Source organism: Dipodomys merriami, unplaced genomic scaffold (assembly GCF_024711535.1).
Source record: "Dipodomys merriami isolate MVZ:Mamm:240054 unplaced genomic scaffold, mDipMer1.0.p SCAF_55, whole genome shotgun sequence".
NCBI classification, from domain to species: domain Eukaryota; kingdom Metazoa; phylum Chordata; class Mammalia; order Rodentia; family Heteromyidae; genus Dipodomys; species Dipodomys merriami.
Window position 1 is genome coordinate 6,591,063 of NW_027206124.1, and position 23,723 is coordinate 6,614,785.

Below are 23,723 nucleotides of genomic sequence, written 5' to 3' on the forward strand. Positions count from 1 at the left end.
GGGTGGATGGGGCTGGAGGCTGAGCCCAGCACCCAGCTCCACCCAGGTGGAGCCTCAGGCCCTATGGGCTGTGCACAGCCAGCTGGAGCCTATGGTTCTCAGATGACTGCAACGAGCAGCCTTTCCTGCTTCCCGGTTCAGATCTGGCTCAGGATGGAGCAGATGAAGGTGGTGGAGCCAACTCCAAAGTGACGAAGGCACGTGAGACCTACATCACTAACAGGCGTGTTTTAGAGTGGAAAGGGGACTGGGGTTGCTTGGGTTTTTATTGGGGATGGCAGTGGCAATGACTGCCTAGCGGCAGGAACATGAGCTTGAGCCAAGGCCAGCCAAGGCGGTGGGGTCGGCTCAGCCACCCAGTGGCCCTTCCCACACCCATGTCCAAGGCTTCAGTGTATGGGTCACAGGAGTCACAGAAATTCAAGAGCCAGGAACAGGGTCCACAGGTGAGGTGTGTGGTTCTCCCCGTCACTGGCCCTGTGTGTCAAGTGGGCCCAGCTCTCCTCTGTCCTGAAGGTCCTGGCACTGCCGGGTAAGAGGTCTCTAGCCACAGCTGCAGGGGAAGAAGTGAACATGTGGCATCTGAAAACTATACTCTTCCCAATGGGGCTTTTTACAAGAGGAACCTCACCTCTGTAAGTGAACCCCATGCCCACAAAGAGTGGTCACTGCAGCCCAGAAGTCCAGGCAACCAAGGAAGAAGCACGTCTGGGCTCAGAGGCTGCAGTCCTGAGGAGAGTCGGGCAGGGGAAGGGGAATGTGGTTGGGAGGCAAGTCCTAAAAGCAGAGAGCAGAGTGCTTACTTATGCAGAGCCTGTAGTTCAGGAGGAAGATCACACCCTGTGTAAACGCCATTTGTAACACTATACTCCAGCAAAGCACCAAAACAGGGGTCCTGGGGAAAAAAGAAGTAGTGAAGGCCTTATGTCTACCAGTGTGGTGAGCACCTTGGCTCAGGTCATTTCTGGGTGACCTGGGCCTTCCCTCATTCCCTTCCTCCCTCAAGCAGAACAAAGCTTGGTATCCTACAAACTCACCCTGACAAGCACGTGAGGATTTCCCAAGACAATCAGCAAGGCTTTTGGTCTAGTGATTGCAACATTGAATCTTTTTGAGTTAGATAAGAAACCCAAAAAGTATCGATCATCTTCAAATCTGTCTTCATTTGATCGTACCTAAAACACAAACATGAGTAAAAAAAATTATACACACATACATGTAATTTTTTTTTTTTGTCATTTGTGGGGCTTGAACTCAGGGCATGGGCGCTATCCCTGAGCAATTTCACTCAAGGCTAGCGCTCTACTACTTTGAGCTACAATGCCACCGCTGTCTTCTGGTGGTTTACTAGAGATAAGATTCTCTCAGACTTTCTTACCCAGGCTGGCTTTAAACGGCAATCCTTAGATCTCAGCCTCCTGGGCAACTAGGATTACAGGTGTGAGCCACCAGTGCTCAGCCTAAAAAGTATGTATTTTAAGGACTTTTAAAAAAAAATGTAAGTAATTTGATGTATGAAACAAGTATTTAACATTTAAAAAGGTTACGTAGCCACATGACTTGTTTTTGGCCAAAAAGGCAGGCAGAGGCAGAGTCACTGTCTGTGGACAAGGAGACACCCAAATGCAAGCCGTGATCCTTAGATCTCAGCCTCTTTAGTAGCTAGGATTGCAGGCGTGAACCACTGGTGCCCGGCAATGAAGTCAGTTTAAAATAAAAACTGGGGGCTGGGAAGGTGGTAGAGTGGTAGAGTGCTTGTCTTGCATGCATGAGGCCCTTATGCACCACATAAGCAGAAAAGGCCAGAAATGGCGCTGTGGCTCAAGTGGTAGAGCGCTAGCCTTGAGGTCAAGAGCTGAGGGACAGCGTCCAGGCCCAGAGTTCAGGCCCCATGATCAGGCAAAAACAAAAACAAAAACAAAAAACAAACAAACAACAAAAAAAACTCCTAGATCCAGGTGCAGGTGGCTCATGCCTGTAATACTAGCTACTCAGGAGGCTGAGATCTGAGGACCACGGTTCAAAGCCAGCCCGGGCAGGAAAGTCTGTGAAACTCATCTCCAACAAACCACAGAAAACTGGAAATGGCGCTGTGGCTCAAGTGGTAGAGCACCAGCCTTGAGCTGAAGAGCTGAGGGACAACACCCAGGCCCAGAGTTCAAGCCCCATGACTGACTAAATAAATAAGTAATAATAAAAACTGGAGTTTTGAGAGTTAAGCCCATTGGGTGGTGTGAGGTAGAGGCCACTGTGACTTGGGTTTCTTTCTGACATCTGCTGCACTCTCTGCCCTTCAGCTGCTAATTCTGTCCCCTCCTCCACCACACACACATTTGCCTTTTTTCCTGGATCCTTTTCCCTTTGTCTCCTGACTATTGAGAACTTTCCACAGTCACTTGGGCTATAAAAGTGTCTATCTTGTGTGTGGATTTTGTTTGTCAATGTGCCCAGGACCCGTGGCCACCCCACACAAACAGGTACATACCGTGGAAATGACGATGACTAAGTATTCTTGCCCTTGAAACTCCTCAACAGATCCAACCTTTATGTCCATCAAATCAACACTTCGCAGAAGAATTTTGATTTTCTCCACCTTTAAAAACAGGTTTAAGATAAAACTGTACGAATCATGTTTTTTTTTTTTTACCCACCATGGTATAAACCAAACACTAAACCAATTATTTTTCAATTCTGCAGCGTAATTTTTCACAGCTAGACAAAACTCAAATTCCGATTGAGGCCAGGAGAGGAGAGGGCTGGACACTTATCAGAAGCACATGAAGCAGGCACTCAGGCACCGAGGTGTGCTCCCGCTGCTGCACACGGATGTGGATCTCTGTGGGATGGCACCTGAATCTGCGGCGTCCTGGGCCTCTAACAGGCTGCTGTGGTCAGGGCTGTGGGCTTCAACACACCCTGGCTCCAGAAGCAGGGCTGGGCATCTTAGGAGTAAGGGGACTGAGTGCTAGAGTACAACCAGGACTCAGCCCAGGGAAAAGCCATCAGCTGACACCATGAAGGGGAACTGCTCTTGAGGAATCCAAAACAGCTGGGCTGCTGCAAAGGGATACAGGCCAAGTGTGTTTAAGTCTGTGGAGACCAAACGAGTTGTGATTCCAGACTTAAGCACATAGGCAGGAACAGGTCATGTTGGTATAGTCAGACCAATTTGGAGCCTTGGGCAGATTAGCTAACTCTTCAGTAAAACTTAACTCTCACAACCTGTGGATCAAAAACCCTGGTGGAAGTTATCCAGAAGGAGGAGACAGATGTGGGGGCAGGGGCGGGGCAATGCTGCAGGGCAGGCAGAGAAGCCCCACACACCTGTCAGCAGCTCCAAAGCGGACAGGAGGGGTATCCAGAGAGGGGCCAAGCAGGGGGAACTGGATCACTATCCAGACCCAGTTGAGAACACAAAAGAGGAAGAGATTCACCTGTGAACATTCTGTAGTGAAACTATACATCAAGAATCAAAGGAAAATATTAAAACTATAAAAAGCTATTACTTAAACATAAATGAAATTAGGCAGAGTGGGTTCTTACCAAACACAAGCTAGAGGCTGAGATGGGGGTCTTTGCAGACTTTTTGCCCAGGCTGGCTTTGAACCGCTATCCTCTCCATCTCTACCTCCTGAGTAGCTAGGATTACAGTGTGTGCCACCATGCCATTCTGTCTTATCTTTCTGGGGCAGGATCATGCTATGTAGCCTGAGATGGCCTTGAACTCATGATCCTTCAACCTCAGCCTCCCAAGACCTAGGATTACAGGTATGCACCACCACACTGGGTAAGAGGCATCGATTCTAAGCACTGGGAAAACACCTGAATGGAATTCAAGAGTGAAGCAGCAGAATAAAAGTATTTTTATACAAGTTCTAAGATAATCTCTCACTCATAGATTATAGCTGAGATAAATACTAACAAATGAAATCTCAGAATTAAATCCCCCCCACATAGGCAAAAGTCAGTAAAAATAGAAAACAAAACAACCTCCCCATCAAATGCAGTTAAGACAGTCTAATAAATATTGCCAGAGGATATTGCATAGGTTTTTAGAAAAAAAGATTGAATTCTTAAAATGTTACCAAAGAAGAAAATATGTATTTCTGAGAAAAAAGGTGGAATTCCTAAAATTCAATTAATAAGGAACTCAAGCTCAACAAGAAATGTACTCAGTACCTTACTCATGTACCTGTAACCCCATCTTTACAATAAAATAAAATTTCAAAAAAAAGAAGGAACTCAACAGCTAAGAATCACCATGACAAGGGTTGAAAACCTCTACACGTATGTTAATATGTCACAAAGCTCAGTGCCTAGACCTGTGTGGACCTGACAGAAAAGAGCCATGAGGCCTACTTCACAGAAGGAGAGCACCTCCCGGGGCTCAGTGGACAACCAGGAGAAAGGGTGAGCCGCTCACCAAATGTTGATGGGGCAGGCAACTGATTGTACTCAGGAAAAAGATAAAATCAGTTCCTATCTCATCCCATATTAAAAAATAAATGCCAATGGATCAAAGATCCACAAGGTATAGTAGCATATATCTGTAGTTCTAGTTCCAGCATTCAGAGGCTGAGACAAGAGGATCACTTGAGCCCCAGAGTTCCAGACTAGCTTGGGCAGCATAATAAGAACCTTTTAAAAGAAAAAAGACAGATTTTCAATGTGTGCTTTGTGATCTCAAGTTCAGAAAAAAATTTCTTAGATTAAAAACAGAGACCACTGAGACCGGTGGCTCACACCTGTCATCTTAGCTACTTAGGAGCTGAGATCTGAGGATCGCGGTGTGAAGGCCAGCCTAGGAAGAAAAGTCTGTAAGACTCCTATCTACAATTCAGCACCCAAAAAGCCATAAGTGGAGTTATGCTTCATGTGGTAGAGTGCTATCCTTGAGCAAAAAAAAAAAAAATCACCTCAGGAAGAGTGGCGAGGCCCTGACTTCAAGCCCCAGAACTAGCACCACAAACTAAAAACAGAAAACAAAAAACAAACACGAAACAAAACAAACTAGACCACAGCCATAAAGGAAATGATTTACAACAGTTCCTGAAATGATGTCCAATTGAGTAACTGCCGTGGAGTGCTGTGGTAAGAAGGTGAACAGTCTGGTTGGACAACGCACTTTGGATCTAGACAATCTCCCAGGCAATAACACAACAAAGTACAACACTCGTACACACGAGACACACATGAGAACCCTTACCCTATGGAGTGGCTGCTGGCCTCAGCAGCTCGGCAGCTCTGTGGCCATGTGGGCAGTCTGCTCTGCCTGTGGGCTCCACATGCACGGACTGAACTAGCCATGGGTGAAGATGCACCCAGGCCCACAGTGGCTGTGTTTGAACAGCATTCAAACATTATCGTCAAGATTCCCTAAACAATATGTATTAACAATTTACACAGCACTGGCATTATGTTAAGTATACAAGCAACCTAGAGATTTAAAACATAGAGGAAGATGTGCAGAGATTATGTACAAATATTATACCATTTTATAAGGATCAGGAAGATCTACATATTTTAATATCCAGTCCTCTGTGGATACCAATTGCACTGTGTTGCTAAACCGTAGTGTTTACAAAACAAAACCCTGGAGGCATGGCTCAGGGCTCAAGTGGTAGACAGCTCACCTAGCACGTCTTGGGTACTATCCCCAGTACCAAAAAACAAAACAAAAACTCAAAAAAATCCAATAGGTTTACTGGGATATAAGCTCATCATAAATCAAAAAGTATTTTTCTGACAAATGACAAAGGTAAGTACAGTTGAGATGATATCCCCAACACAACACCAAGAACCTGAGATTGAGAATATATCTTAGAAGATGAGAAACTGCTGAGAAAAACACACACTCAAGATCAACTTAAGCTATCAACTTAAGGAGACTGAGGTCTGAGGATCATGGTTTGAAGCCAGCCTGAAAAGTCGATGAGACTATTTCCAACAAATCATGAAAGAAGGCAGGCAGGCGGGCGGGTGGGCAGGCCAGGAGTGTAGTTGAGGCTCAAGTGGGAGAATGCTAGCTTTGAGCACAAAAGCTTGGGGACAGCACCCAGGCTTTGAGTTCAAGCCTAGCAGACGCACACAAAGTATGAATAGACATAAACAAGTGAAAACATCTCCCATGACTGAGATCTCGAGGAAAATACCCAACAACCATGTATGGGAGTGAGGGCACTCAGCTACAGGGATCTGGTCAGGAACACCTCACATCACAGTCACCCAGCAACTCCAATTTAAGAGCCTCTTGTGTAACTGGGTGCTGGTGGCTCACGCCTGTAATCCAAGCTACTCAGGAGGCTAAGATCTGAGGATCACAGTTCAAAGCCAGCCTGGGCAAGCAAAGTCCACGAGACTCTTATCTCCAATAAATCACTCAGAAAACCGGAAGTGGCACTGTGGCTCAAGTGGTAGAGTGCTAGCCTTGAGCTGAAGAGCTGAGGGACAGTGCCCAGGCCCAGAGTTCAAACCCCACGACCGACCAAAAAAAATAAAAAGCCTCTTATATCCTGTGCATGTCCCTGTCTACCCCTAATAGCCTGAGAAAGGGTCTGAGTGATGAGATTAAAGGGCACAAGAGATAAGAATAAACCTGCTAAGAGAGCATGTCCTTGCTGCACACCTGAGCCCCGGGCAGGGGCTGAGGTTCTCATAAGTAATGCTGACCTGCAAACCACGCCAGAGAGTCACTTGCCCTAGGCTGCACTGGCAGAGCATCCGAATGTGACAGCGGACAGTGAGGACCAACGGGGCCTCTGCATCTGACCACACCATTGCCATGGACCGGCCTGAAAGTTATGTGACAGAGCACTTGATCAGGTGTAACCAGACGAGGAGCAGGAACAGAGCTGTGGGGATCAGAGAAGGGAGGGAAGAAGAACAACTCAAGAGCTGCACTGGACCTGAGGCTGGAGGCTGGAGAAGGTTCTCCTGCAGCAGTTCTTTATCAGTGGGACTGCCTGCGTGTCTGCCTGTACCTCTGGCCATCTCTGCTGAGGCTGCTGGCTGCTCTCACCACACAAGCGACTCACTGTGTAAAGAGAGCAGAGGACCCCATGTGCTAGTTTCTGGCCAAGCATGGAATGACAAAGGTGGCACTGCAGAGTCCTGGCCAGCCCCAAGCAGGGTCAGTTGAATGGAAAGACCCTGGGCCAGACCCACATGACACAAGCTGTTTGCCCCTGAAGGGTTCAGGTCAAAACAAGATCTGGGCAAAGCAGTGAGTTTCAATGAGTAAAAAGACAGGTAAGGTCACTCCCCACGCCGCCCTGCCAGGCGGCTTCCAGGGCAGGTGTACAGCTAGAAAAACCCGACGAAGACTTTTCTGCACTCTGGAAATAAAGACACACATTGATGAAGTGTTGACAACTGAACTGCTCAACTTTGGGTGAGAACAAGAATCTGTGATGCTTAGGTCTGGGGCTTGCCCTTCTGGGTACAGGTGGGCCAGAGCCATGGACCAGCCCTCAGAGGGAGGCAGGTGCCAAGGGCTGAGAGGCCTACTACCCGAGTAGTCAGGAGGAGAGGCTGTGTCCATGACTGGGAAGACAGAAAAGGCTAGGTGTGAAGCAGGCATGAAGGAAAACTTAAAGCAGCCTAGAAGCTGTGAGTGACAGCACCTGCAGAGTACTGGCCACTGCCCACTGCTGGTCAGTCATAAAGAGGGCCATCACCCCTCCTGGAAACCAAGCTTAGAAATAATAAAAATAACACTCAGTAAGAACATAAAAGCTGCCACACAACAGAGAGATAAATGTCACAGACTAAGCTCAGGCAGTGATGTCAAGCAAGAATAGGTGATTATCTTCAAGGGAGAATAAAAATCCCAAACTACTATATCATAAAATTCCTAGTTTTCAACAAAAACTTAAATGATACATACAAGGAAAATGAAACATGTGGGCCATACTGGGGAAGACAAGCATCAAAGGAGCTGTGAGTGCTGAATTCCAAGTACTAGACATAGCAAAGACATCAGGGGTGCATTACCAGTATGTCCAGAGAAACAGAGGATGTTTTATTGAAAACCTTATGGCAACTATCACAACAAATTTGTTCAAATAAGGATAGAAATGGTAACCAAGGCTGGGTGCCAGTGGCTCACACCTGTAATCTTAGTTACTCAGGAGGCTGAGATCTGGGTGTCAAAGGTCAAAGCCAGTCCAGGCAGGGAAGTCTGAGAGGTTCTTTTCTCTTAATCAACCACCAAAAAAGCTAGAAGTGGAGCTATGACTCTACTTCCAATGGTAGCCTTAAGCAAAAGCCAATATACAGCACCTAGGCCCTGAGTTCAAGCCGTAGGACCAGGGTACATACATGTATACAAATGTGACTGTTCTTGTGAGTTCATGCACACACTTGTGCACACACTTGTGCACACACACACACACACACACACACACACACACACACACACATACATACATACACATATATGAGCTGACAGCATATTCCAGATGCCAGGACAAATAAAAGTGTAAACTTCAGACTAGCAACAAATATCAAAGCTAAAGAACCAAAGACTGGAGAAACTGAACAGATACAAGGACTCTTGAAACAACATCAAACAAAACCAGTGTGGAAAAAGTCTCAGAGGAGAGCAAAGAAGGGCAGAAAAAATGTGAGGAAATACTGGTCTAAATTGCCTATATCTAATGAAAAACATTAATATACAGATGTAAGAAGCTACATATTCCCCAAGCAAGATAAATTCCAAGAGAGCTATGGCACAGAAAACAGCTGAAATCCAAAGACAAACGCTGAGAGCAATAGCAGGTCTGATGGAAGATAGTAACCTAGTCTGCAGAGGGGTTCTCACCTGTTCATGAAGACACTGAGCAGAGGCCCCCGAGAGTCCTTTTAAAAATCAAGTCAACAAGGACTGGGAGAAATGTTGGCTAGTATAATTGACTCAAAAAACACTGAAGGAAGACTCTGTAATGTGAAAGAGCACAGGCCAAGGACCAATTTCTTTATTCATTTCCTACCAGTAGGGCTTAAAGAGAGACAGAGACAGAAACAGAGAGAGAGGTGGGGGGGAGAGAAGAGAGAAGAGAGAGGAGAGGAGAGAAGAGAGAGAGGAGAAAGGAGAAAGAGAGATGGGAGATAGGGGGAGAAGGAGAAGGGAGAGAAGGAGAGAGGAGAGAAGAGAGAATCAAGTGAGAAAATAGTCTGTCACTTAGCTAGAAAAGGGAAAATAGGAAAAAATTGAGTAGGAGTCAGAAGCACACAAATGTCTGGCCTCAGACAATCTAGCTGGACATGCAGGATATCTAAGTAGGTAACACTGCTGCTCATACTAGAAGGTGACATGTATCCCCAAGGCCATGTCCATGGTCCCAAACCTAGCAAAGAGAGATGGCACAAATGCTGACTAGCTGAGGCTTCTCTGACAGGATGTCCCCATCTCTGAGCCCTTGTAGTCTCCCCTCTGGCACCAGAAGCACTGTGCACTCACCTTCCCCTCACAGGGACCCGTCTCCAGGAAGAAAACACTGTGTCTCTGAAGTGCCAGCTCTGGGTGGCTCACAGCACACCCCAGAGCACCCTTAACAAAGTTATCTCACCATTACCTCTGTGAGCACCATACCTCCTTTTTGTGCTGTGTCCTGGAGCATCTTCCCCATGTTGGTGGATGGTATACCACAGGGACAAGTGCTGGACAGCTGAAACTCACATGCCTGTCATGGAGGTTGCTACCAATCCCAGCTCGGGTATAGGGAAGTTTGTGACTGTCACAATTTGGGAACCTTATTAAGCCATGAATGCTACTTTCTCATAATTATGTAGAAGGGTCACATGGACTAAGAATGCACCCTTCAAGAATGCCAATAGCACCCTTTTGAGAAATACTGGTTGATAGCTAGGGTTGACACCCTTTTTTTTTTTTTCCTGGCTAGTCATGGGGCTTGAACTCTGGGCCTGGGGACTGTCCCTCAGCTCTTCAGCTCAAGATGAGTGCTCTACCACTTGAGTCACAGAGCCATTTCCAGTTTCCTGTGGTTAATTAGAGATAAGAATTTCATGGACTTTCCTTGCCCAGGCTGGCTTTGAACCGCGATCCTCAGATCTCAGCCTCCTGAGTAGCTAGAATCACAGGCCTAAGCCATAGGTGCTGGCTTTTTTTTTTTTTTTTTTTTAAATAAAGGGCCAAATATCAAGGTCCCTATGTAAATACTTACAATGTAACTATTCATCAATTGAAAGCAGACTCCACTCTGGCTATAGAAGGCAGAAGGGCTGGCTTGAAGCAGCCCTTCACTCCAGTTGGTTGAACTCTTATCTAAAGCATAGGGATCTTCTGTGAAAACCTGCTGTTGAAAATGAGCCTATACACTAGAAAACCGTAAGTGGCACTGTGGCTCAAGTGGTAGAGCACTCACCTTGAGCTGAAGAGCTGAGGGACAGTGCCCAAGCCCAGAGTTCAAGCCCCACAGCCGACAACAACAAAAAACAAACAAAAAAATCAAAATGAGCCTATGACCAACTGCCCTTCACAGAGCCTACAACAACCAGGGAGCAAGAGCCACAGAGAACACAAAGAGCAAAGCCTAGTCTTAGGGGCACACCTGCTTCCGGTAGGGCGTGATGACACCGATGTCCCTGGTAGAAACTTGGCTGGAGACACTTCGAACCAGGAGGCAGCAGTAGCGCATGACCTGGACGGCCTCGGCTGGGCTGAACCATGATGGACTCCTCCCCTCACGAGCCTCATTGCCCTGAGTTCATAAGAAGAGAAAACTTCATTTGTCCAATGCTTACCCAGGGCCCATGCTCAAGGAACAGGAAATACATAATAAATAAGGGGAAAATCCCTATTGTCATACAAACTTAAAATCTAGCAGGTTAGTTATAACTAAATAATTAGGAAATGAGAATATATGAAATGCCATAAAGGTGAAGAACTAGTTGGATCAATCTGTCACTGGGGGACTGGTGGCAGATGTGGAAGGTCCGCAATCATCTTTACGGTAAAGAGCAGCCCATGCTGGACACAGGGAAGGCCGGCTCACAGCCTACTTGACAAAATGGAAGGTCTCTGTGGCCAAAGCCCAGAGAGGTGCTCAGGGACAGACAGCACGGCCCGACAGGAAGCCTGCTTGTCTGGAGCCAGCATCCAGAGCCCTGGCCACAAGCCAGCCGTTCAGCACTAAGTTGCTTACTCCTCATTCCAATGGCAGGTTCTTTTTTCAGTGAAATCCTTGGAGCTGTGGCTAAAGTGGCAGAGCACTAGCCTCGATCAAAAAAGCTCAGGGCCTCAACCCCTGAACTCAAGCACCAGGACAGACCTGGTGTATGCTCATACTCACATGGATGGTGAACAGTCTCTGTGACCTTCATCATGGGTGACCTCCAGGGAACTATCTGCTTGACCTAGGCGCCCCCTCCCCCCAGTTAAGACTGCCTATGGAAAACCCACATAACATTCTGGACCCAGCATAGGCACTGGCCTATGATCCTCTACCCTCAGCTGCACGATCTCTCTTGGCCTCCAGGTGTGCCTGGTACTCTCCCCAGGCCAGTGAGTGAAAAAAAATCTTTATCTGTTCTGTGTCTTGATCACTGAGGGCTGCTCTCCATCTTACCACCCTACATTAAAACATCAACATTACTTTGTATGGTGGCCCACACCTGTAATCCCAGACACTCAGGAGGTAGAACTAGGATAATGGTCCAGAGCAAGCACAAGGCTCCGAATTCAGTCTTTGAAACATTTGTATGTTTGAGTTCTGTTCTACTACCTACGTGTGTTTTTTATACTTTACACTATTTTTTGTTTTTGTGCCTGTACTGGAATATGAACTCAAGGCCTGAGTGCTGTCTCTGAGCTACTTTTAGCTCAAGGCTACCACTCAGCACTTTGAGCCATAGCTCCACTTTCTGGTTTTTAGGGGTGGTTGATTGGAGATAAGAGTCTCACAGATTTTTCTACCCAGGCTGGCTTTGATGAACCATGCTCTTCAATTCTCAGCTTCCTGAGGATTACAGGCATGAACCATGGGCACCTGATTTCCAATGTATATTTTTGGCTCCCTTGTCAAATAGCAGATGACTATAAAATATACAAGGAGCTCCAGAAATTAACCCCCTCCAAAACTAATAAATTAATCAATAAATGGGCAAAGGAGCTAAAGAGAGACTTCTCAGAAGAAAAATGACAAACACATGAGGAAACGTCCAACATCCCTGGCAATAAAGGAAATGCAAATCAAAACATCACTGAGATTTCATCTCACACCCGTTAGATCAGCCAACACCAAGAATTCAAACAACAACAAATGCTGGCAGGGATTTGGGGAAGAAACACTACTGCACTGTTGGTGGGAATGTAAACTAGTACAGATGGCAGTCTGGAGGTTCCTCAAAAAATTAAACACAGAATTTCCTTATGACCCAGCCATACCAATCTTGGGCATCTACACAGATCATTACAAGTCAGGATATGATAAAGACACTTGCACATCTATGTTTATTGCTACCCTATTCATAATAGCCAAACTATGGAAACAGCCCAGGTGCCCTATAATAGATAAGTGGATCAATAAAATGTGGTACCTATACACAATGGAATTTTACTCATCCATTGGAAAGAATATTATGTCATTTACAGGGAAAGGGATGGACCTTGAACAAATCACATTAAGTGAGGTAAGCCAAACTCAAGAGAGACAAATGATGCATGGTTCTCTCATATGAGGGAGCAAGATCTAAAATGTAACTGGACATGAAAACTTACACGGAGCTCCAGGTATTCACACATAGCCACAGGAGGAACCCAAAGGTGTAACTCCTCTGAACACATAAAATACTATTTTATAAGAACAAATTTCAAGAAATGCAAACATGTATTTTTTGTTTTTATTGCTAGTGTTTTTGTTCTCTTTTTAGAGGTATGAAAGGAGCACAGAAATGGAGGGCATATAAAAAATGAGTCAATATAAAAACAAATTCCATGAAACTTGTGGGCAGGGACAGGAAGGGGAAACTGGAAGAAAGTGAAGGAAGGAGAGACACTGTCCACAAAGAATTGTATTCACAGAATTGTACCTAACTCACAGAATTGGAACCTCACTCTACAACTCTTTAATAATAAAATGCTAAAAATGAAGCCAACCTTGGCTATGAGGTTCATTTCTAGACATTGTACAGGAACCCCTCCTTTACAACTTCTGGCTTGTCAGGGCTGGGAAGGTGGATCAGTGGTAGAGATGGCCTCGCATGCATGAGGCCCTGGGTTCAATGCCTCAGCACCACATCAGCAGAAAAGGCTGGAAGTGGCACTGTGGCTCAAGTGGTAGAGCGCTAGCCTTGAGCTGAAGAGCTGAGGGACAGCGCCCAGGCCCAGAGTTCAGGCCCCAAGACCGGACCCCCCAAAAAAACCAAACAAACAAACTTCTGACTTGTTTTCTCTGATACACAGGAGGCTTCTAAAAAAGTGTGAGGTGATGCAGACAGCACCCTGGAAGTGGACGGAGACAGGGCAGAGCACAGGAGCCAAGTGAGAGCCGGCCACTAGTGAGGGCCCTAGCCTAAGAACACGGGGCCCATTCAGAGGGTGGGCATACAACGCCACTCCACTCCTTTTCTCCACAAAAGACAGAGAGAGGACGTGAGGCCTGGAGCATGCTGGGTGAAGCTGTCACCCAGGCCCCTGCTCAGCAAGGCCAGATTGTTGTGAGAAGGGGCTCATTGACTCCAGCTTTTCCTTGTCTGGGTGCAGCTCTAATTCTGAAAAATCTGAACACCATTCTTTTGGGAGGTGAGGTAAAAATCTGTTTTTTGGTTTTGTCAACCAAGTTCCTAATATAAGCTATTTATTTTAATGAAAGCTTACTTTAAAAAAAAAAGCTACTAAGCATCTAGTCTCCTCTATCTCTGAGGCCTTGTTGCTCTGTCCTGTGGAGCTGGGCTCAGGTCCGTGGCGGGGGACACCTCACTTCCTACAGGTGCTCTTGGTCCTGTGGGGTGGGCCAGGCACTATGTGGTCAGTTGGCTCCCAATGGTCCAGCCTGACTTCTTCCCAACCTCTCATTGCGCTCTGACATTCCATCACTCAAGGATCTCAGTCAGCATGCATCTCTTTGTAGAACCCAACACTCATCTGAGCACTTGTCAAAGGACACTGCGCGGCAGAGTCTACTCCTGAGTCTCTTCTGTGTTGAGGGAAGAAAACAGCAGCAGCCCCTTCTTACTTTCTTTCACTCCTGGTGACCAGCCCCTGTCTGCCCCCTTGTAGACCTGGGATGGTTACTGGTATAATGATGTAGTTCAGCAACACATACAGGGGACACGTATCAACACCAGGCATACCAAAGCATGATCACTCTGGGGGGTGAAGCTGCTCAGCTGGAATAATACCCTCCACCCTATTCTCACAGGACATGGCAGGTGCTTCATCAGGTCAAGGCAGACTTACCCTCACCCCATGGAATATGAGAGGAAACCCTTTCTTAGGCAGCTTCTCCCAGCCCAACAGAGAGGTCACTACTTTGGGGTCTGCACAGACTTCAAGCTCCCTGTGATAGAACAGGCGGGAAGGCAGTGCCAACAGGGCTGAGTGGGACCTGTAGTTCTTCACCAGCTTTGTGACCTGCAAGAAAAGAACAGGTCCAGGTCCCAAGAGTCAGCCCCCACATAGTTACTGTTGAAGGGAAGGGAGTTCTACATGGAACCTGAGGCCACCTCCACATCTATTTCATGGGGAGGAACAACTCCTCTTCTGCTGGTCCTCTCCCCGAGCCTGAAAACTTGCCTCTCCAAGGCAAGCTCTTCAGATGACTGTGGACTCCAAGTTCCATTTTCAACAGAAAAGTGATTGTCAGGAAAAACTTTCTTTTGCTTCTCTCCTGAGTCATCTGACTGAGTTTCTTGGAGAACAGTTATCTCAGTACACTCCTTGTGTGCTTCAGGCTTTGTGCAGGTCACATGGCCCCAGCCTTTAAGCAAAGCACTATTAACCTGTATCTCAGTGGGGACAGTAGAAAGCAAGAGCTTCTGTGGCTTCCTACAGAGCCACGACCACAGGCATGGAACAGTATGAGGAATAACAGTTCACTTCTTGGCTCTACCTGATCTGGGAAGTTGAGGAAGTACAGGCATCTGAGCTCCTAGCTCAAAGGGACAGTCTGTCCCTATTGAGCTCTACAAGCGTTATTTTTTTTTTTTTTTGTCGGTCGTGGGGCTTGAACTCTGGGCCTGGGCGCTGTCCCTCAGCTCTTCAGCTCCAGGCGAGCGCTCTACCACTTGAGCTACAGCGCCACTTCCGGTTTTCTAGTGGTTTATTGGAGATAGGAGTCTCACGGTCTCTCATGCCCGGGCTGGCTTTGAACCACGATCCTCAGATCTCAGCCTCCTGAGTAGCTAGGATTACAGGCGTGAGCCACCAGCGCCCGGCTTCTACAAGCGTTTTGTATGAAAACATAACAGAGAGCCTGGGACTCACCAATAGCGGGTTGTATGCACCGCAGGCACCAAAGGCATTTTCATCTCTCAGGTATGCTGGCCGTGCCATTAGCCTCTCCAACATGGACACATTCAGCCCATAGGCCATGGCTAGCCTGGACTTGATGACTGGGCCAAGCTGCATGGGGTCTCCAGCAAGCACAATCTATGACACATACAAAGCTAAGCTAGTGGAGAGTCGATAGCACAACAGTCTATATCAAGGTGGGGGACCCACAGGAGTGACAGGCAGGTATCCTCCACCAGTTAGGATTGGTGCTGTACAGGTTGGTTCTTATCATCTCTGGCTGCAGGGGATGACGGAAGAGGCTGAGAGACTAGGGAAGATGCTGGTGGAACTGGTAGTGACTTGGATAAAGCAGTAGAAACAGAAAACACTAAATGAGCCAGAGAGTCAAGCTCTTCTGCAGAGCATTCAGTACCTGCTTCCATCTGTCTCATTTCCCGCAGCTGGGTTTTCTATCCCATTAACTTATTTTTGCAGTTTTTAAAAAATTATTGTCAAGGTGATAGACAGAGGGGTTATAGTTACATAGGTAAGGTCATAGTGATTACATTTCTTGTCTAACTTGTTACCCTCCTCCTTCAGTTTTATCTCTCTCTTCCTCCCTTCACAAATCAGATCATTTCCAACATATTGTCTTGTGGGTATCGCTGTTGCATAGGTTCCCACTATGCCCTTGTCCCATTAACTTCTAACAGTAGCCAGAGTCCTGAGTATGCAACCTATGTTCTTGAAGTTTCCACTGTGCCTGGCCCTGACAACCCCCCATGGCCTTCTCCCCGGTGCCCTCTCCTGGCACAGGCCCCACACGCCATGTCATGCTGATCATCCCTTGTCTCATCCTGAGACCTCCCGTCTTGACTAGACCAATCTACACTCCCTTTCAGCCCCTTCTTGTGCTCTGCTTCTGAGAGCCCAATGACCTAAGCAAAGGCAGTGGGATGTCCTCAGGAGAAGCCTGAGCCGTTTACATGGCAGGTGTCAGATGAGCCTTCAACGGGGAAAATCAGTGGAACTGAAAATGGTGCCTCTGCCAGAAGCACCAGAGGAAGGATCAGGCAGGGCCTGTCAGGCACACACAGAGCTGGAGAGGCACTGAGCAGCACAGTGAAAGGGGACAGGGGAGATCCTGGTAGGACACAAAACCCTGTCTTCTCCCCTTGGCCACATAGGGCTCCTTCAGCCCATGGACTACAGATGCAGACTCACAAGAGTTCTTAGCTTATGTCTGCCAGTAGTAAATCACAACAAAGCAGGGTCTTCCGCCCAGCCACAAAGTACTGAGGTTGTGATAGACAGTAGAGGCAGGTCCAGCTCCTTGAGGTCCTCATGTGCTCACCTGACCAGTGTAAGGTAGGACAAAAGCTGCACACACAACACACAGTACACAGTCTTACCTGGCCACTCACTTCTGAAACCAGACCCAGAGGGATAAGGCACTCTGGCTCACTTGCTTGCCCAGCTTCATCCACAAAAACGTGTGTGAAGTGTCCAACTCTAGAGCAAAAGACGTTTAACTGGTTAGTTCCTGACAGCTGACTTAGCAATCGATGCTGGATACACTGGCAAAGTCCTACTCCATACTAGGGGTCAAAGTGTGGTACCAGGGGGCAAGAGTGGGGATCCAGACATCACGAGCAGAAGCCTGTGAATCTGTGGCAGCAACCTGATGCAATGCAAGCAGCACATGTGTTTGTCTGGAAGGCTACAGAGGAGACAGGGTGAGTGTGAACAAAGCCTGGTGGTTCAAAGGGTGTAGGTACTACTGCGCTGCCTGCTTCCACAGCTGACTCCAGTGAATCACCTACACATCCACTAGGCCTTAGCACCAATACTGTTTCTTCAGAAAAGCCATCTCCACCCATTAGTATCACTCACAGCTGTGGCTTCCCTCTACCACTGTGTCTCTACAGTCTCCTCACAGACCAAGCAAGAAAAGAACAGTCCATCCTGGGGGAACCTGCATCCCACACACAATGCCTGGTGCTTACCTCACTCCTATCTGGTAAAAAAGCCCTGCGCTGCTGCACGTGGTGATTATTATTCTGAACCGAGAGGCTCTCCAGATATCTTCACCATCTCTGCAGTATGGTTTGATAGCCTCGATGATGGTCTGCGGCAAAGAAGGTAGAGGCAAGTTTTGTTTTCATTTAAACATTTGCTTAAGCTCCACAGAAAGACAAAGCTGAGAGGAATAAGACACTCTTATTCATCTTACAATAAATATTTTCCCTTGCTGACACTTCTTAGTAAGACTAATCATTTTCAAATCATGTCTGTTTTGTTGACTCTGGAGACATGAACATAACAGAATCCTGCAGCTCCTATCAGAAAACAACTTTCTGGTTTGTTTCTTTTTGAGAGCCCTAAAGCCTCTCATTTGCTCTGCTATTTGAGACATGCACTCTGCCCTTCCATTACTTTTCTGACAAGAAATGGTCTCTCAATTTTCTTTCTTTTTTTTGGGGGGGGGGGTCCGGTCGTGGGGCCTGAACTCTGGGCCTGGACGCTGTCCCTCAGTTCTTCAGCTCAAGGCGAGCGCTCTACCACTTGAGTCACAGCGCCACTTCTGGCTTTTTTCTTTTTGCTTATGTGGTGCTAAGGAATCGAACCCAGGGCCTCATGCATGTGAGGCAAGCACTCTTACCACTGAGCCACCTTCCCAGCCCTCAATTTTCTTAAAGTATAATTTTATTGTTATTAAGGTGCTGTACAGAGGAATTACTATTTTGTAAGTTAGGTAATGAGTATAATTATTTTTGTTGTTGTTTTTGGTTGTGGGCATGTATTAAGGGCCTGGGAGCTGTCTCTGAGATTTTTTTTTTTTTTTTTTTTTTTGCTAAAGGCTAGCACTCTACAATTGAGCCACAGCTCCACTTTCAGTTTTCTGATGGGTAACTGGAGGTAAGAGTCTAATGGATTTCCCTGCCTTGGCTGGTTTTGAACTGTAATCCTGAGATCTGAGCCTCCTGAGTAGTTAGGATTATAGGCGTGAGCCATTGGTGCCGGGCTCATTGACAGTATTGCTCCTTCTTTTGTTTTGGTCTCTTGTTTTTCAATTGGGTTGGCTTTAGACCACAACTCTCCTACCTCTACTCCACACCCTTGGGATTATGGTCTCCTTTTATTTTTCCCCACATCCATCCATCCATCCATCCATCCATCCATCCATCCATCCATCTATCTACCTTGGTCGGTTGTGGGGCCTGAACTCTGGGCCTGGGCACTATCCCTCAGCTTCTCAGGCTAGCACTCTACCACTTGAGCCACAGTGCCACTTCTGGCTTTTTCTCCTTATTTGGTATTGAAGAATTGAACCCAGGGCCTCAAGCATGCAAGGCAAGCACTCTACCACTGAGCCATCTTCCCAGCCCCACCTCTGGGATTATGGGCATGTGCCTCTGCACCTGGCCCTTGGGTTGTGTTTTAAAACAGTATTTCATTCATAAACAAACAGGGAACATGTAATTTCCCTGAAGAGATAATTTGTAACCAAACAAATAAAACAGAACTAACAATGTATTTGGGGATCAGATAAAAGAAAGATATGAGAATTTAACAAAACAAAATTTGTGCACTATACAGCTGATAATTTAGAATAGGTGGGAATGCAGTAAAGGAGTAAGACCCCACCACAGAGCTGAGTTATGGCAAAGCACATTTTCTTTCACAACTCTATGACCACTTGGTACCGTCTTCCTCCTCTCTACTCATGCTGGCACATGACATTCCTTCTCTCCAAACACATGGCTCACCTCCTCGAACCTGCAGGTGGCATTCACTCGGACCATGGCAGCTGGCTTCAGCACCTTGCTCTCGTGCAGCCGCAAACACACAAGGTCAGCAGCACTGTTAGAGGGGGCACAGACCAAAATCCGGCTGTCTGGCAGAGCATAATGTACCTTTAGCCAAGACACAAGATACCAAGGATCATAACTATCAACCATGAAAATGGAAACTTGAGTCTGATGTCCAACATACTCAGGTGCATTTAGAGAGATTCAGAGGTGCAGGTTTGGATTTAATTCCCGACCATCTCTGTAACATGCCCAACAACACATCTCAGAGTGGCTCCTCATTGGTCAATACTAACCTATGACCCAATGGTAAGGTAGTCAGCACTCTCTATGATCTTAAACACATATACTTGCTCTCTCTCTTTGTTGCTTATAGGGCTTGAACTCAGGGCCTGAGTACTGTCACTAAGCCCTTTTGCTCAAGGGTAGCGCTCTTCTACTTTGAGCCATAGCTCCACTTCCAGACTTCTAGTTAATTGGAGATAAGAGTTTCATGGACCTAACTGTGCAGGCTGGCTTTGAACTGTGACCCTCATGTCTCAACCTCCTGAGTAGCTAGAATGACAGGTGTGAGACACCAGAGCCTGGCTCTAAACTAAGTAGCTAGGATGCCAGGCATGAGCCACCATTACCTGGCTCTAAAATACCTCTTAAGGCAGAGCAAAGTCACATTAAATCTCATGTACCCTGCTGTAGGGCAAGCATTCAAGTTATGTTTGCTAATCAAAATCCTGAGTGACAAAAAATACTATACAATATTTTCATAAATTTAACCTAAAATAGATATTACCAGCTTCTCAGAGTGACAGCTTTAGCCACTGTCAAAGCAACTTCTTCAGTAAACACATCTGTAGGGATGTCTGCTATCCTCTGAGAGAGAAGTTTCCTTTTACATATATGAAATATCCCCCCCCCCTTTTTTTTGCCTGTACATTGTTCCTGAGTCTCTTTGTGCTCAAGGCTAGCACCCTACCACTTGAGCCATAGTGCCACGTCTGGCTTTTTCTGGGTGGTTTATTGGAGATGAGTCGCAGCAAGCCGGGTGCTGGTGGCTCATGCCTGTCATCCTAGCTACTCAAGAGGCTGAGATCTGAGGATTGCGGTTCAAAGCCAGCTGGGCAGAAAAGTCCATGAGACTTTTTTGTGTGTGTGTTGGTCATGGGGCTTGAACTCTGGGCCTGGGCGCTTTCTCCCAGCTCTTCAGCTCAAGGCAAATGCTCTACCCCTTAAGCCACAGTGCCACTTCCTCTTTGAGACTCTTATCTCCAAAAAAAAAAAAAACACTAGAAAACTGGAAGTGGTGCTGTGGCTCAAGGGGTAGAGCACTGGCCTTGATCTGAAGAGCATAGGGACAGCGCCCAAGCCCAGAGTTCAAGCCCCACAACCGACAAAAGAGTCTCACTGACTTTTTTTTTTTTTTTTTTTTTTTTTGCTTGGGTTGGCTTTGAACTGTGATCCTCAGATCTCAGCCTCCTCAGCTAGGATTTCAGGCGTGAGCCACCAGTGCCTGGCTTAAAATAACTTTTTTTTGTTGGTCATGGGTTTTCAACTCTGGCCTGGACACTATCCCTCATCTCTTCAGCTCAAGGCTAGAACTCTTACCACTTGAGCCACAGTGCCACTTCCAGCCTTTTGTTTATGTCGTGCTGAGGAATTGAACCCAGGGTCTCAAGCACAGGAGGCCAGCACTCTACCACTGAGCCACCTTCCCAGCCCCAAATAACTTTTTTCTTTTGTCAGTCATGGGGCTTGAATTTTGGGCCTGGATTCTGTCACTGAGTTCTTCAGCTCCAGGCGAGCACTCTACCACTTGAGCCACAGTGCCACTTCTGTTTTCTGGTTGTTAATTGGAGATGTCTCATGGACTTTGTTGCCTGGGCTGGCTTTGAACTGCGATCCTCAGATCTCAGCCTCCTGTGCAGCTAGGATTACAGCATGAACTATAGGCACCCAGTGAAATAACTTTTTAAGATTCTAAAATTCACAGACTTAATGTTATGAGAACAGATTTTCTCAAGCTCTTTAGGCTGATTCTAGAGTTTAAACTGTTTCTGTATATATAGACACATGAACACAGTAGAGTCATGAGCAATGCTGCTGTCCTTACCTGTAAAACAGCCTCAATTATTGTCACAGTCTTTCCAGTTCCAGGAGGTCCAAAAAGAATATATGGGATTGGACGACAGTCACCACTCAGAATTCTTCTAACTGCTAGCTTCTGATTTTCATTTAGCACAGGGTTGAAGAACTCCTTATCTCTTGCTTTAGGAATCTGAATTTCATCTACTGTATTCAAACAGACAGGAAGTTTAGTTAAGATGCCAGACAATTTTTTTTTAATTTTTATTTGGGTCCCATCACGGGGCCTGAACTCTGGGCCTGAACGCTGTCCCTCAGCTCTTCAGCTCAAGGCTAGCGTTCTACCACTTGAGCCACAGCGCCACTTCTGGCTTTTTTCTTTTTGCTTATGTGGTGCTGAGGAATCGAACCCAGGGCCTCATGCATGCAAGGCAAGCACTCTACCACTGAGCCACCTTCCCAGCCCCAAGATGCCAGACAATTCTGTACAACTACAGGACACAATGCTTGATCAAGAATCAAAGCACAGATGCCTTAAAGGTTCAAATATCAACAGCCATTGGTACTGACCACTGAGCAAACTGAGTACAGTACATTCCTGCAACCATCTGCCTGTGCTTTGTGAGGCAGTCAGGAAATGAATGTAGCCTTCTGAAGGAAAAAGGATGTAATCACCTAAAATATTAGACAGGACTTTAAAAATGTCTGAGTTAGGGGCTGGGAAGGTGGCTCAGTGGTAGAGCGCTTGCCTTGCATGCATGAGGCCCTGGGTTCGATTCCTCAGCACCACATAAGAAAAAAAGAAAAAAGCCGGAAGTGGCACTGTGGCTCAAGTGGTAGAGCACTAGCCTTGAGCTGAAGAGCTGAGGGACAGTGCCCAGGCCCAGAGCTCAGGCCCCACAACCGGACCAAAAAAAAAAAAAAAAAAGTCTGAGTTAGGCACGGTAGTATGTGCTTGTCGTGCTACCTAAGTTGGGAGCCTGAAAGGATAAGACTGATTGATCCCATCAATTTGAGACCATCCTGGTAACAGTGAGAGGCTACTTTTTATTATTTTTTTTTTATTTTTATTTTTATTTTTTGGTCGGTCGTGGGGCTTGAACTCTGGGCCTGGGCGCTGTCCCTCAGCTCTTCAGCTCAAGGCGAGCGCTCTACCACTTGAGCTACAGCGCCACTTCCGGTTTTCTGGTGGTTTATTGGAGATAGGAGTCTCACAGTCTCTCCTGCCCGGGCTGGCTTTGAACCGCGATCCTCAGATCTCAGCCTCCTGAGTAGCTAGGATTATAGGCATGAGCCATGGTACCTGGCTATGAGACCCTTACACAAACAAAGAAACAAACTATATGACACCTTAGAAGCTTACATAGTAAAAAACCATCCACAATATAATGGCTTTTCTAAAGCATTCAACTTAAAGCTTCCAGGCAGGATAAAGCCCAGACATCTCTGCAAAATACATCTGTCAGAGACTAACCCTTCACCCAAGACATGCTTTTTCAAGGCCCTTTATTTATAGGCATGGTTTTCTGTTTCTCTTCTCTTAGTCCCTGAGATACACATACCCAACTCAACAGTCTCTGTAGCAGAAGCCACCATTCCCGGGAGGTCTATGGCATCCACAGTTGGTTTTGTTTGGTCCTTCATGGGTTTCTTGTCCTAAAAATAATCATGCAGAAAGTGGCTAAAACCCACAGCTTTGTGTACATGAGATAAGTCTGAAGAATGGATATATAGCTACACATGAACGTCCTGCTGCTACCAGTTCTTTGGCTAGGTCACAGGTCCTTTCATTTCAAATATAATAAAGTACAGAATGCTCAATAAAAGCTGCCAAAGTTTATCCTTTTTTTTTGTTGGTCATGGGGCTTGAAGTCTGGGCCTGAGTGCTCTCTCTCAGCTCTTCAGCTCAAGCCTCACGCTCTACCACTTGAGCCACATCGCCACTTCCAGTTTTCTCGTGGTTAATTGGAAATAAGAGTCTCAGACCTTCCTGCCTGGGCTGGCTTTGAACCATGATCCTCAGATCTCAGCCTCTGAGTAGCTAGGATTACAGGTGAGAGCCACTAGCACCCAGCTTCTATTTAAAAAAGATTTAAAAAATAAACTACATTTTATGGTGATGAAACTGAGACAAAGGATTAACTTTTATTTGACTAGTATGGCCTTTTCCTCTCTTCCAAGACTGGACTGCACATGGAAGGTTGACAGCACAAAGCACATTTGGGCTCTGTCATGGCTTGGGAAAACCTCTCCTGAAGACACCAAGAACTTCCCTGGGCAGCATTTCTGAGACTGGGAACAGTGTATCTCTGTGCTTTTCTAAGAATATAAAAAGCCAGCATTGCCAGTCAACTGTGATTAAGGTTTACACAAGAAGT

At 46.5% G+C, this 23,723-nt stretch overlaps 1 protein-coding gene across 4 annotated transcripts in view; it reads right to left on the bottom strand.

Moving 5' to 3' along the window:
• Positions 1 to 252: 252 nt before the first annotated feature.
• Positions 253 to 23,723, bottom strand: part of Mov10l1 (Mov10 like RNA helicase 1) — a 73,202-nt gene continuing 49,731 nt past the window's right edge. For 3 of the 4 annotated variants that reach the window (XM_069999792.1, XM_069999794.1, XM_069999796.1), the window contains 12 exons: positions 22,908 to 23,001; positions 21,374 to 21,552; positions 19,225 to 19,371; positions 17,461 to 17,582; positions 16,867 to 16,966; positions 15,446 to 15,610; positions 14,420 to 14,593; positions 10,572 to 10,721; positions 2,486 to 2,593; positions 1,038 to 1,175; positions 804 to 895; positions 253 to 553 (listed from right to left, as the gene is read on the bottom strand). In XM_069999792.1, the coding sequence (XP_069855893.1) occupies positions 544 to 553; positions 804 to 895; positions 1,038 to 1,175; positions 2,486 to 2,593; positions 10,572 to 10,721; positions 14,420 to 14,593; positions 15,446 to 15,610; positions 16,867 to 16,966; positions 17,461 to 17,582; positions 19,225 to 19,371; positions 21,374 to 21,552; positions 22,908 to 23,001 (1,479 nt within the window). In that variant the 3' untranslated portion in view covers positions 253 to 543. The remainder of the gene's footprint in view (positions 554 to 803; positions 896 to 1,037; positions 1,176 to 2,485; positions 2,594 to 10,571; positions 10,722 to 14,419; positions 14,594 to 15,445; positions 15,611 to 16,866; positions 16,967 to 17,460; positions 17,583 to 19,224; positions 19,372 to 21,373; positions 21,553 to 22,907; positions 23,002 to 23,723) is intronic. The other variant, XM_069999793.1, reaches the window with a different exon arrangement.